The sequence below is a fragment of the Lepisma saccharinum genome, chromosome 15 (genome assembly GCF_977018435.1).
Source record: "Lepisma saccharinum chromosome 15, izLepSacc3.1, whole genome shotgun sequence".
Classification (NCBI taxonomy): domain Eukaryota; kingdom Metazoa; phylum Arthropoda; class Insecta; order Zygentoma; family Lepismatidae; genus Lepisma; species Lepisma saccharinum.
The window spans coordinates 78,683,434-78,697,994 of record NC_139243.1 but is presented as its reverse complement, the minus strand read 5'-3'; the positions used below and the strand labels follow the sequence as shown (position 1 = coordinate 78,697,994).

Genomic DNA, 14,561 nt, shown 5'->3' with positions numbered 1-14,561 from the left:
ATAAAGTAAATAAATAAGACAAGTGGGTGGAAGGGACTGGAGAATCGTAGCTACGGAACCATTGAGAAGATATCCATCGCCTAGATAGAGAATCTCTATATCTCCTTGTGATAGAGAACTTGTTAGATGAATGAAAATACAGATTAAACGAACAAATTTGATGCGTATCCTTTCGTCAAAATGCCTAGAAAACAATATTACATACTTCTTCACTAATAGAAAAGAATAGAAAAATTGTCCTTGTTGGGGATCGAACCTAGACCTCAACTGATGAAAGCTCTGTACGCTAACCAACACTCTATCAATAACACCCTGGTTTCTTTTTTCCAGTCAGTCTGTTTCGTTCCTCAACACCTGAAGACGAAAATGCATGTTAATTTCTCTCATAATTGTTTCATTGTCTATTAATAGAAACCACGTATGTCAAAAATAGATGCATTCTTTCTGTGAAAAATCCCATGTTTCGCACATCGTGCTTCTCCATTTACTGTTAATTGGACATTCACTTGGAAGTTAAAACTTAGCTTTGTGTGTTTGTTTTCATGTGCATGTGTGTGAGAAGAGTGGTGTGCACGTGTGTTCGATGATTTTCTGGGTATAATTTTCGTTCAAAGCATTAATATAATTGTAAAATATGGAATTTACTGTAATGCAAGGAGTGAAAATATAAACCCAGTCCGTCAGGTTCGTTCCCAAAAATGTAAAAAAAAGGTAAAGTGTTCCCCTGTGCATAGCACCACGCCATGAAGGCGTATAGGGGGTGTGGGGGTAACGCCCCACACTTTCTTGATCCGGTCGTGAGTGGGGGTGATGTGATCAGCATCACGCCCCTGACCGCCTTTACCCCTCAGGGTTTCCCCCAGGTACCCATGTTATTCAACGCTGGGTGGGCGCCGGGGCCGCTTCCACCGTTAGAAAAGTTCCCGGATTTGAACCGGCCGGGTTCAGAGTACGAAGTGTTCTAATAACGTAATATAATATCATATGATATTACTGTAAATATTTATGCGATGCATGCTCAGTGGCGGCGATTGTGTTTCAAAACTGAGGGGTCAAGGTGGGGGAGGGGGAAGGCAAGGACAGTTTCTTTCCCTTGGTAGATAATGTTTAGCATAGTGCTGGGTCAATAATAATAATTCATTTATTCAGCGGGCGAGGTTCAGCCGTAGGCTACTCTGCCACCTAACCCTTGTAATGAGCAACATAAGAATATATAAGTATATACAGGGTTATTCATAAGTCAATGTCACATTTCGGAGTTTTATTGTGAAATAAGTAAATGACATATCAGCATGAATGATATAAAAAAAGAAAGACAATCTCAAAAAGTTTGTTTGTCATACCTTACAAGTGCTCAATGTGTGCACCTTTGGTTACACGGGAGACATCCAGGCGATAGTCCTATTCTGCCCACACCCGCACCAGCATGTCATGGTGCTATCGCTATCGCAGCATGCTATCGCTGCTGTACAGTTTCATCATCAGTTGCTTGCGAACAATACACCACACAGTCGACTGAGACATTCCCAGCTGCACACTTGCACGATTTGTCGATTTCCGAGGGCTGCGCGCAAACAACTCACGAACACTTTCAACAGTGGCACCTGACGGTCCCGGCCTTCCAGGTCATTTAGGTAGACACAGACACCCTGTGCGCTCAAAAGTTTCATACCACTTCTTGATGGTCCTGCGATCTGGTGGATCCTTCTGAAAACGAGTGCGAAATCGCCGCTGAACAGTCACAGTAACCTCTGTTTTCGCAAATTGTGTCACGCAAAATGCTCTCTCGTTACTTGAGAACGCCATATTGTATACTGCTGCCGCCTAGCGGCCAACCGCGTCACCACAACATGCGCTGTTCACGTGACACAAACTTAGAGAGTTTATGATTCCATACGTACATGATTTGGACTCGCACGTCTCATACATCATGCACACGATGTTCCCCAAATGTGACACTGACATATGAATAACCCTGTATAATATAATATGATAATATGTGAGTACAGATGGAAAGCTTGATTACACTAAAGAGAAATAAAAAAATAATCACATTACCTACATTACGAATATTCTCATTTCAGTAATATTAGTCATAAGATAATATAAATGTAAAAGAACAAGAAAATATTAAGAAAAGAAAAAAATTCAAATGTGAAAAGAAAAAATATAAATGTGAATGTTAACATAAGGTTGCATTTAAGTAAATAATAATAATCTGAAGATAGTAATAAAATTCCAATAGTTACAGTTATAGAATATGAGTGTTTTGTCGTTTGTTGAGTGCCAGTTCACTTCTAGTATGTGCTACTGTTCTGCTGCTGTTCCTGTAGAACCATTTCTTTCAATTTAATTTTGAAACTCTTATTGAGTTTTATGTATTTAACATTTGTTGGTAGTGCATTCCATGCTTTCGGGGCAGATATAGAGAAGGATGAGGTATATAGCGTAGTCGAATGGAGAGAAATTTCAAGTTCGTTGTGACGACGTGTCCCGTGTCTGTGAGTTGTGTTGCGATTACATAATTTTTCAAATAAGTACGCGGGTTTACGTTCAGTTTGCAGATCATGAATGAAAGATAGGTAGCCTCCTGTTGGCCATTGTTAAAATATTATATCTGTTTAAGATGGGAAGGATGTGATCGCGTTTATCCAGGTCAAAAGTATATCTGATGCATGCATTTTGTGCGATTTGAATTTTTCTGCTGAGTTTTTTCGCAAGTTTGGACTTGCGCGTGACACACATAGCTAGGGATCTCCCTGTGTCTAACCTATTTCTTTCATGACCAGAATAACTCCTTTACATTTTGTAGGGGGTGTTAAGGGACTTTTGACTCGTCCTAGTTCATGTAATGAGGCTTTTATCAGTCACGTAGTTACACATATTATTTTGTATCTTCTGATCCCATTGCAGTCCCAGAATGATTTTTTGATATGTTTTATAGTATGGCATGAGGGACTAAATATATTTTTTTCACGATTTTTGGTGATGACATGTTTTGAGATATTCAAGGTCAAAGGCCAAGGTCACGTGACAAAATTATATTTTTATCCAAAGGTAGGCTTTTTATATATCACTGGAAAGCTTGTTCAATTCCCTGTACAATATAATTTATTTGAGCTTCCTAGGCGAAATAGTGGCGGAGTTACAGCACATTGTGTATACCTAAGCGGGCTCAAAAAGAGCAATTTTTGCGAACTTTGACCTTGAATAATTTAACAATTATAAGACGCACGAAACTAAAAATTTTCATAGTTACTAAGTTCCATGCATAGTTTCAATTCCCAAAATTTCATGAAAATCGGAGATGGTCAGGTTGGAAATTGCACATATCTGTGTTGATTTGGCATGGAATGACTCCTCCACGCTATAACAGGTGACGGAGGAACAGTATGGGAGGGAGACCAGCAGTCGGTAGGTAAGCCAAGGCCCTACAAAGGGCTGTAGCGCTGTGGGTTTAGTTTAGTTCATATTTCGAAAATGACTTGGAGTTTTCCACCACGAAAATATGTTTTTCATAGTTTGAAGTTTCCATTGTTTTAATTTCACACATATTTTATATTTCATACGTTCCTCTCTCTTTTCATACAGTCTTTGGAAAAAAACTGAAGTTTCTTGCCAAACGGGGTCTGGTTCAAATGACTCATTTTCGCTCTCCTGGTCCTACTTTAAACAAACAACAAAATACTTCGTAACTAAACGATTGCTTGTTCAAAACACGGAATTTTTACACAATTTACAAAATATGACAAAACGCCAATAGACATGTTCATCATTTTTCCCTTTCAGCATTTCTCGATTTTATCTGAATTCGTTTCCTCGTGAAAATTGCCATGAGGAAATTATAGATATGACATTGGTTTCTTCAAACTGGTAGCAGATTTTAACATGAGCAACCTGGAGAAGAGGTAGCGTGCTTGATTCTTACGAGGGGGGGTCGTAGGTTCGATTCTCCACCTAGGCAGGATTTTTTTCAGGAGTATATCTTTGGGTGTAAAGTTTATCCACCGTGGTACGAAGTTAACATTAGTCTCTGTATTTCACGAGAGGAAAGGAAATAGTAAGAGAAAGTTATTTCGATGATAGGAGGAAGTCACATGCCACGTGGAATGCGCAGAATCAAGTTACATAGAGCTAAGTCTGTAATGGTGGTTTCGAATATTGCAAAGTTAGTGCGGAAAGTTTGTTATATCTGATACTCGGACTTTCTGTTCAAAGAAGACAAACATTTTAGATACAAAGCAGTGAGGAATTAACGATCATTATGAGGTTTTGAATTATTTTTTTCACTCACTATATAAATACTTATTAGTAGTTTCTTATCGAATCGGCCTTCGTCGCAATAACAATTTATTTATGTTAATTAGCGATTTACTATTAGTTTTAGATGCATGGTAAGATGGTGGTGAGGGGATTGACAACAGTCATTACGAAGGAACGGACATAAAATTACCAATCTTAGCAATTTGAACTCATTAAACGCTCTCCTTCGTTACAGTACTGCACTACATCATTACTTAACATAACTGTATATCTTTTTTTAGTATATCGAAATCAAATAATCAATATTTTAGGTGTCATTGAATACCAAACAATACATAACTTAAATAACATTACATTTTGCATCCTGAATACATATATGTGATTTGTGAATTAATCATGATGTGTGTGTTAACACAACATATGAACAATAACTAAAAAGAAAAGTTTTAACTTTAAATCCTGGAAATCTCCAACTTCTAAAGAGAAATATGCGCAGAAAGGATGTCCCTCAAATGTGCATCGGATTCATTTTTTAAATATTCTAATATCAACGGTATCTGTTCAGCAAACAAAAGAAAAAGAAAAAAAAGAGGGTGGGATTTGAACCCGCGACCTTTCACGCTTGATGAAAAATGAGGATAGCAGCGCCTAACCAACAGCTCTACGTTAACTTAATGACTTTATACACTTAAAAACATGTTGACGTTTATGAAGACTCCCACCTTCCTGTGTTTCAAGCACATTTTCTCGACAAGTCGTGTAAAATATATGTTTTTGAGAACTGTTCGATATTATGCAAGGTATTGTAAATAAAATGTCGCATAAACTCCTCACAAATTTGCTTCTTTCTGCACAAACTTGATGGCAATTTCCTCCAGGTGGAGAAAAACTATTCAGTGTTTCAAACCCCCCAAATTTCAAGTCGAGCAAGCAGAATCGTAAATATCCTTCAAGGTTCTTTTTCCAATTTATTATTTCTGTTTGATTGTGTATCATAATAGCTGTTTATAGTTTCTAAGTTCATGGAAAGTGTTAAATTGAAAACCTCTCACCGCAGCGTTTTTCGTCTAGTGGAAGGACCTACTCAAAGTTGGCTACTCTCACCTGGAGCCGAAGTGCAATGTTGCTAAGTTTACGATTTCGGGACTTAGAATTATTTCGGGGCGGTCAAATAAGATGTTGCGAAGTGTACAACCATTTTGCGTCTATTAACTTTGTATTTGATAACAGACTAGTGTTGGTCAATGTATTACTATTTTGTTCCTTACATTTTATTTCCTGAATTTTATTATTCTTGAAATTTATTTGCGGGTACGTCTAGTGTTGTGTGAATTTCTCTGTTTCTCACTGTTACGTATTAAACTGTTATGGTGTATGTTATGATTAGTGTATTAAGGATTGGCCTAATATTTAACTATGTATAAATATCCAATAAATAAGTTGAAAATTTTAGCCTTCAACTGTAGAATTCGCAGTGTTAGTGAAAATTACAATGACGAATCAAGCTAAAAAATTTCCATTTTTTTGTTTTTTTTTTGTTTTCACGAACTGACGAATAGATTCAATGAAATCCTTTGTTTATTTATTGTTCATTAAAATTCTTTCTACGGTGTTCTTTCTCAATGAACTACCTTCTCACACAGCATTTATTGTTATCTCAAAATATAGTTTAGCTCGAATATTTTTTTCAATGATTCGCAAGTAACGCAAAATTCGCTACTTTCAACTTCGTTTTTCTCAAAATCAATATTTTGCACATTCGCCGGTTCGTGATGCAGGGGAGTTGACACATTCGCCAGTTCGTGAAAACATCGACGATATATATATATATATACGAGGGCCACTATTTATATTTTGAGCCTTGGCAACACTGATTGAAGTTAGGCGCGATTTGACGTTTGCACGGAATCGTCTGGCATTATTGACCATAACGTACTTCAAATGTTTTGTCAATAGCTTGATTTGTGTTGTTTATGTTGCCTTGGAGATTGCGCGACAACAATAAAATGGAATTAACTCGTGAACATTTTCGTGCGATGATTTTTTACGATTTTCGACGTGGATTATCAAGACAAGAGTGCATCGATCAACTTACTTCCACATTTGGCGATGAAGCTCCATCCTTTGCCACTGTGAAACGCTGGTATAACGAATTTAATCGTGGCCGCCATTCGCTCACCGACGAGATTCGCGAAGGTCGTCCAAAATCAGTTGTTGTTCAAGAAAACATTGATGCTGTGCAAAACCTAATACTGCAAGATCGTCATGTGACATACTGTGAGATTGAGGCAACCATAGGCATTAGTTCCACCAGCATATATAAAATATTACATGATCATTTAGCTGTGAGAAAGGTATGTTCTCGTTGGATCCCACAAAATTTGACAAAAACTCAAAAAGACGCTCGCGTCAATTGGTGCAAACAAATGCTCAATAAATACAATCGTGGTGCTTCAAAAGACGTATATAAGATTGTAACAGGTGACGAATCATGGATATATGCATATGAGCCGGAATGTAAACAGAAGTCGACTGTATGGGTGTTTCAAGATGAACCCAATCCAACAAAATTTGTTCGCGCTCGAAGCACATCGAAACAAATGGTCGCCTGTTTTTTCGGGAAAACTGGTCATGTGGCAACTGTGCCTTTAGAGGAACGTAGAACGGTCAACTCTGAATGGTCCACAACAATTTTTTTTGCCAGAGGTCTTCGGTCAAATACGGAAACAAACAAACGCCGTCGGATCATTCTTCATCAAGACAATGCCAGCTGTCACACATCTCGTCTAACAACCGACTTTATGAACAGTCAAAAAATCGAATTGATGGGTCATCCGCCGTACAGTCCTGATTTGGCACCCAATGACTTCTTCTTGTTCCCGAATGTCAAGAATAAATTGAGTGGACAACGATTTTCGTCGGCGGAAGACGCCGTTGATGCGTTCAAAAACCATATTATGGAGGTGTCTCAAGAAGATTGGAAAAACTGCTTTGACAAATGATTCGAACGAATGCAAAAGTGTATTGACCATAAAGGAGAATACTTCGAAAAACAATAAAGCAGTTTTCAATGCCAAATTCCTGTTTTTTTATTGTTAGGCTCAAAATATAAATAGTGACCCTCGTATATATATACTTATATATACTTCTTGCATGCGCATGCGCGTCTATGCGTTGGACATATTATCTTCTTCTTAATAAAATAACTTCTCTTTCCCTCCTGCCACCGTGGCAGAGTGGTTAGCACAGTTATGATGTCTGGGGTCTCGGGTTCGAATCCTGGCCTGTTGAAAAAGAGCAGTGGCTACGCAGTCATGATGACAATGTGCAAGATTGTATATAGCAAGGGACAATCTAGAGCTGGTTATAAACCTTCACGTGTCAGATATTGTTGCCTTAAAAAGTTTCAAAGTTGAAAATTTGAGATATCATGTAATGAAGCGCAATCTTGATCTATGAGGAATGTAATTTTTCTTTCAGTTATAAGACTGCAGTGTAAAGTAAACAACAGTGTGTAGAAGAATTCAGAACTGTAACTTTTACATGCTAAATTGCATGAGCTGAAGAAATTACAAATATCTGTTTACATGTGCAGCAACTGAAACAAAGCATTTAAAAAGGGTAAGGTGCTTTTGTAAAGTTAATATTTATTTGCATATTTTAAGTAATCAACTTCAGTTTCCACGACCTACCTGAGTTTTACCCGGTGGAGGCACAAGTGGGTCGTATCCCACTTTAAAACTGTAGGTCCAGTCCCGATTAGCCTTACTGTGCATAAAGTGGACTTAAAACAACAAATCAATCAAAACTACGTACCTGAGGTTTCTATGTTGAACATAACCCACTTGTCGTCTCCAGGAAGGCCCTGTATGGTTATTTCTTCCTCGTCCGCTCTCATCCAAGTGTGGGGCTCAGTTGTCGTGAAATCAGGGTTCTCCTCCGTCGTGTAGCTCAGGGGAATCCACCAGGTGGTGTTGTCTCTCCTCGCTCTTCCCTGGAGCTCCTCCTTCGGTCGCAGGAATCGCCGCTAGATGGAAGCACAAACAAAATCAAATAAATTGACACAGCGTTTGGAAACTCTGAGGGATGTCATGACAATACCTTGAAGCTATTTGTTAATTTGTTCATATTAATGGCTTCGTTGAACTTAGTATAAAAAGTTACCAATATTGTTGGTTGTGTTTGTGGCTTGTGACCTTCTCCCTTTGGCTCGACTATCTTTTTATTTTAAAAAAAGAGAAAGGAACGTAGAACTGGAAAAATATTTTCAAACTGAACTCCTTGCATAAAAAATAGAAAGGAATAACTCCAGGTAAACCAATATTACACATAAAGCGATTTTAAATGTTAGTAAACTCATCTTAGGTAATAACAATTAAATTTTGGGAATATTTACAAACTAAACTTCTTAAACCACATAAATATAAATTATGTCTCCGATTTCTTCCTGCCTTTGAAAGTCAGAAGAATTCTTGGCCATTCTCGCTCAATGCTAAGCAGTGATGTGCCGTACACTATAAGTCTACGTCTACATTCGTTGTATACACGTAATCTACGCGTAGATTACATCTGGTTGTAGTTTATTTAGACTACGTAGACAATGTAAAGTACATTGGAAATGATTTTGAAGGCTTTCATGAAAGGAAAATGACATTTTAAACTATATTTGTTCCTAACGAACTGACAAGAATCTTTTTTACATTTCTTTCTTCTCTTCTACCAACTTCGAAAGAAAATAAATCGTATGCAAAAGAAAACAACAGATGGCAGTCGTGAGGCAAAAGTAGTCCTTTCCCACAAAACACTAAAATATTTCCTATGATAGGCTTTTTCCCAGGTGAGAAATTGTTCCAAATTGAAAGGAAAAGTATGAAAGGTTTTTCTCACACATTAGCAACTGATACGTAGTATAATTTTGTTTTACTTCTACAACGTCCTTAGCTAAGTTTTCACCTTTCGTCATGTTGTTTACATAGATTACGTTATCTACGTGTATAAAATAGTCTACGTGTAGAATGTAGACTATTGTTGTTTACACGTAGACGCACATCACTGATGCTAAGCAAACGAAGGCGTATTTTTCTCAAGACCCAACCCATTCCAACTTTGACCGAGCAACTTCTCACTCTGATTAAAGGAAGGACCAATACAGCCCAAAGTGCAATAGAAATGAGGTAAGGTTTGTATACTCAGAAAACTATCCCAAGCAGAATATCAAAGATCTAGAAAATTGAAGTGTTTATGATTCCTGGTTCAAAGACCTTTCACTTGATATTTACGTGAAGCACATTTGAGCCACGTAGCATTAATTATGTCAATTTACTGATTTCAACAATAAATCCAAGATGAAAGCCAATATATCGGCTTTACCATACTTATTTTTTCTAAACTTGTGATATATTGGAATAATTCTGATAGTTTATTTTCTATTACACTTCGTTTGATGTTTTCACCTAAAATCACAGGTCTATATCGTTGAACTACCTTACTGGCTATAGCAGTAGACACACTCGCTTTCATTTTGTGCCTAATATTTATTATGACACCCAGACCATGCGGCCCCGAACCCCTCTCACTTACGCCTTCTCTCTCCTGTCCTGTCACCTCCTCACTTCCAGAACGCCACTCTCTCCTAGGCATTGGCGTAAACTGGATTCAAATCCTGGGTTCTCACCATATCATAGAGTTCGAATGGACAAGAATTGCTGGAATGGGGAGGGTGTTTTTTTTGTTCATTGATCGATTTTGTATTAAGAAGTTCACAGGGTAATTTCCCCGTCATATGCCACCGTTTTCCCCTTTTCTGTTTCGCTCCATAATTCACCGTTTCTGGGAAACTTACAGCCCGGAAAAATGGGTTTGCAACACTGATGCTGTTGTTTGAGAGAAGTTCTGTCTCGTTTCAACGCACACGGCACCCTCCTGCCTCGCCTCGCGAATTCAAAGAAAGTGGACAAGGTTTCCAACTCCTTACAAACTCAGGTTCATTTTCTTATTGAAGTGAACAATTTTATGCACATATTTTGACAATGTTTTCTGTACTTTCATCTCTGAGACTGGGCTTTGCAGATAGCCTAGATAGCCCTGAATATACGCCCCTGCTCCTCGGCACCACCTTCTCCCAACACTTCCCCAACGCAACTCCCCCATCAGCCACGACTTCCTCCCCGCCAATGTCTCCCGCCTTTCATGACTCAGCAATGACATTGCCCGATCGGAAGTCGCACCTGCGTTCTTATTTCAAGATCCCCTTCTCTGTGCACAATATACAGCCTCGATTGAAGCTATTTCCTCGAACCAAATTTGGAGGTCGGTGAAGAGTTTTTCAGGACAACACGTATACTGAGAAACAAACACTTGAAGTTACAATATGAACTCAAGAATTTGTCAGGCACTAGATGAGCATGGCAGAAATCTGCTTGTAACATAATGAGAGAAACATTGTGTCTTGTTGAATGCAAAAGATAATCTCAGTATATAGGCTCTTACCCTTGGAATTTTGGTAAGACTTTACTTGAGATACGGTGCTTCCCAAATATGGAAATAACCCACAGAAAACTACAGGGTGTCTCCTCACCTGCGACACGTAGGCCACACCATCGGAGTAGTCCCTGGAGACCGTGACCACCGGGTACCCTGGCTGCAGCGTCCACGTATCCATGATCTCCTTCACCGTCAGCTCTTCCGGGAGGCTGCCATCTTGATGAGCCTGTGACGTCAGCACCTCCCAGAAGTCATCCTGCTCCGCGTTCTTGTATTGGAACCGAGCGACGTACTTGCTCATGGCCTCCGAGAGGGTCTTCTCGCCCAGGGAGCAGTTCAGCATTCGAAGCATGTAATATCCTGGAGAGGAGAAGATACATTAGGTACTACTTCCACGTTTTCAAGTATGTTGTTTTGGAGAGAATGAATGAACCACAGGATTCAGATAACTTTCCCACAAGACCTAATTAGTAATTTATTAGTAAATTTCACCCCCCTCCAGGGATGTATTGTATCCCCTTCAGACAACAAAGGTAAATTTGAACCCCTTCCAGGGATGATTTGCATTCCCTCCAGGCAACTAAGGTAAATTTCACCCCCTTCAAGAATTCATTGTCTCCAGGCAACAAATGTAAATTTTAACACCTTGCAAGGCTCATTGTATCCGCTCCTTGCAACAAAGGCAAATTTCAACCCCTTGCAGGGTTCAATGTATTATCTTCTTGCAAGAAAAGTAAATTTCACCCCTTTCTAGGGATCATGGTCTCTCCTCCAGGCAACAAAGGTAAATTTAAACGCCTTCCAGGGTTCATTGTCTCCCCTCCTTGCAACAAAAGTAAATTTCAACCCCTTGCAGGGCTCATTGTCTCCCCTCCAGGCAACAAAGGTAAATTTCAACCTCTTCCAGGGTTCATTGTCTCCCCTCCTTGCAACAAAAGTAAATTTCAACCCCTTGCAGGGCTCATTGTATCCCCTCCAGGCAACAAAAGTAAATTTTAACCTCTTCCAAGGCTCATTGTCTCCCCTCCAGGCAACAAAGGTAAATTTCAACTACTTGCAGATCTCATTGTATCCGCTCCTTCAAAAATGGCAAATTTCAGCCATTCTAGGGTTCATTTTCTCCCCTCCAAGCAACAAAGGTAAATTTCAATACCTTGCAGGCCTCATTGTATCCCCTCCTTGTAACAAAGGTAAATTTCATCCTTTCTAGGGTTCATTGTCTCCCGTCCAGGCAACAAAGGTAAATTCCACCCCTTCAGGGCTCATTGTCTCCCCTCCAGGCAACAAAGGTAAATTTCAACCTCTTGCAGGGCTCATTGTGTCCCCTCCAGGTAACAAAGGTAAATTTTAACCTCTTCCAAGGCTCATTGTCTCCCCTCCAGGCAACAAAGGTAAATTTCAACTGCTTGCAGATCTCATTGTATCCGCTCCTTCAAAAATGGCAAATTTCAGCCATTCTAGGGTTCATTTTCTCCCCTCCAGGCAACAAAGGTAAATTTCAACCTCTTGCAGGGCTCATTGTATCCCCTCCCTGCAACAAAGGTAAATTTCACTCCTTCTAGGGTTCATTGTCTCCCCTCCCGGAAACAAAGGTAAATTTCAACCCTTTTCTGGGCTCATTGTCTCCCCTCCAGGCAACAAAAGTAAATTTCAACCTCTTCCAGTGCTCATTGTATCCCCTCCAGGCAACAAAATTAAATTTTAACCTCTTTCAAGGCTCATTGTCTCTACTAGAGGCAACAAAGGTAAATTTCAACCCCTTGCAGGGCTCATTGTATCCCCTCCAGGCAACATAATTAAATTTTAACCTCTTCCAGTGCTCATTGTCTCCCCTCCAGGCAACAAAGGTAAATTTCAACCCCTTGCAGGGCTCATTGTATCCCCTCCAGGCAACAAAAGTAAATATTACCTTCTTCCAAGGCTCATTGTCTCCCCTCCAGGCAACAAAGGTAAATTTCAACTACTTGCAGATCTCATTGTATCCGCTCCTTCAAAAATGGCAAATTTGAGCCATTCTAGGGTTCATTTTCTCCCCTCCAGGCAACAATGGTAAATTTCAACCCCTTGCAGGGCTCATTGTATCCCCTCCAGGCAACAAAAGTAAATTTCACTCCTTCTAGGGTTCATTGTCTCCCCTCCCGGAAACAAAGGTAAATTTCAACCCTTTTCTGGGCTCATTGTCTCTCCTCCAGGCAACAAAAGAAAATTTCAACCTCTTCCAGTGCTCATTGTATCCCCTCCAGGCAACAAAATTAAATTTTAACCTCTTTCAAGGCTCATTGTCTCTCCTAGAGGCAACAAAGGTAAATTTCAACCCCTTGCAGGGCTCATTGTATCCCCTCCAGGCAACAAAATTAAATTTTAACCTCTTCCAGTGCTTATTGTCTCCCCTCCAGGCAACAAAGGTAAATTTCAACCCCTTGCAAGGCTCATTGTATCCCCTCCAGGAAACAAAATTAAATTTTAACCTCTTCCAGTGCTCATTGTCTCCCCTCCAGGCAACAAAGGTAAATTTCAACCCCTTGCAGGGCTCATTGTATCCCCTCCAGGCAACAAAAGTAAATATTACCCTCTTCCAAGGCTCATTGTCTCCCCTAGAGGCAACAAAGGTAAATTTCAACTGCTTGCAGATCTCATTGTATCCGCTCTTTCAAAAATGGCAAATTTGAGCCATTCTAGGGTTCATTTTCTCCCCTCCAGGCAACAAAGGTAAATTTCAACCCCTTGCAGGGCTCATTGTATCCCCTCCAGGCAACAAAAGTAAATTTCACTCCTTCTAGGGTTCATTGTCTCCCCTCCCGGAAACAAAGGTAAATTTCAACCCTTTTCTGGGCTCATTGTCTCCCCTCCAGGCAACAAAAGTAAATTTCAACCTCTTCCAGTGCTCATTGTATCCCCTCCAGGCAACAAAATTAAATTTTAACCTCTTTCAAGGCTCATTGTCTCTCCTAGAGGCAACAAAGGTAAATTTCAACCCCTTGCAGGGCTCATTGTATCCCCTCCAGGCAACAAAATTAAATTTTAACCTCTTCCAGTGCTCATTGTCTCCCCTCCAGGCAAGAAAGGTAAATTTCAACCCCTGGCAGAGCTCATTGTATCCCCTCCAGGCAACAAAAGTAAATATTACCCTCTTCCAAGGCTCATTGTCTCCCCTCCAGGCAACAAAGGTAAATTTCAACTGCTTGCAGATCTCATTGTATCCGCTCTTTCAAAAATGGCAAATTTGAGCCATTCTAGGGTTCATTTTCTCCCCTCCAGGCAACAAAGGTAAATTTCAACCCCTTGCAGGGCTCATTGTATCCCCTCCAGGCAACAAAAGTAAATTTCACTCCTTCTAGGGTTCATTGTCTCCCCTCCCGGAAACAAAGGTAAATTTCAACCCTTTTCTGGGCTCATTGTCTCCCCTCCAGACAACAAAAGTAAATTTCAACCTCTTCCAGTGCTCATTGTATCCCCTCCAGGCAACAAAATTAAATTTTAACCTCTTTCAAGGCTCATTGTCTCTCCTAGAGGCAACAAAGGTAAATTTCAACCCCTTGCAGGGCTCATTGTATCCCCTCCAGGCAACAAAATTAAATTTTAACCTCTTCCAGTGCTCATTGTCTCCCCTCCAGGCAACAAAGGTAAATTTCAACCCCTTGCAGGGCTCATTGTATCCCCTCCAGGCAACAAAATTAAATTTTAACCTCTTCCAGTGCTCATTTTCTCCCCTCCGGGCAACAAAGGTAAATTTCAACCCCTTGCAGGGCTCATTGTATCCCCTCCAGGCAACAAAAGTAAATTTTAACCTCTTCCAAGGCTCATTGTCTCCCCTA

At 39.9% G+C, this 14,561-nt stretch overlaps 1 protein-coding gene across 1 annotated transcript in view; it reads right to left on the bottom strand.

Moving 5' to 3' along the window:
- Nucleotides 1–14,561, bottom strand: part of LOC145999769 (aminopeptidase N-like) — a 137,450-nt gene that overhangs the window by 65,041 nt on the left and 57,848 nt on the right. The window contains exons 8-9 of the mRNA XM_083137064.1: nt 10,841–11,106; nt 8,080–8,290 (exon numbers count right to left, since the gene is read on the bottom strand). Of these exons, the coding sequence (XP_082993190.1) occupies nt 8,080–8,290; nt 10,841–11,106 (477 nt within the window). The remainder of the gene's footprint in view (nt 1–8,079; nt 8,291–10,840; nt 11,107–14,561) is intronic.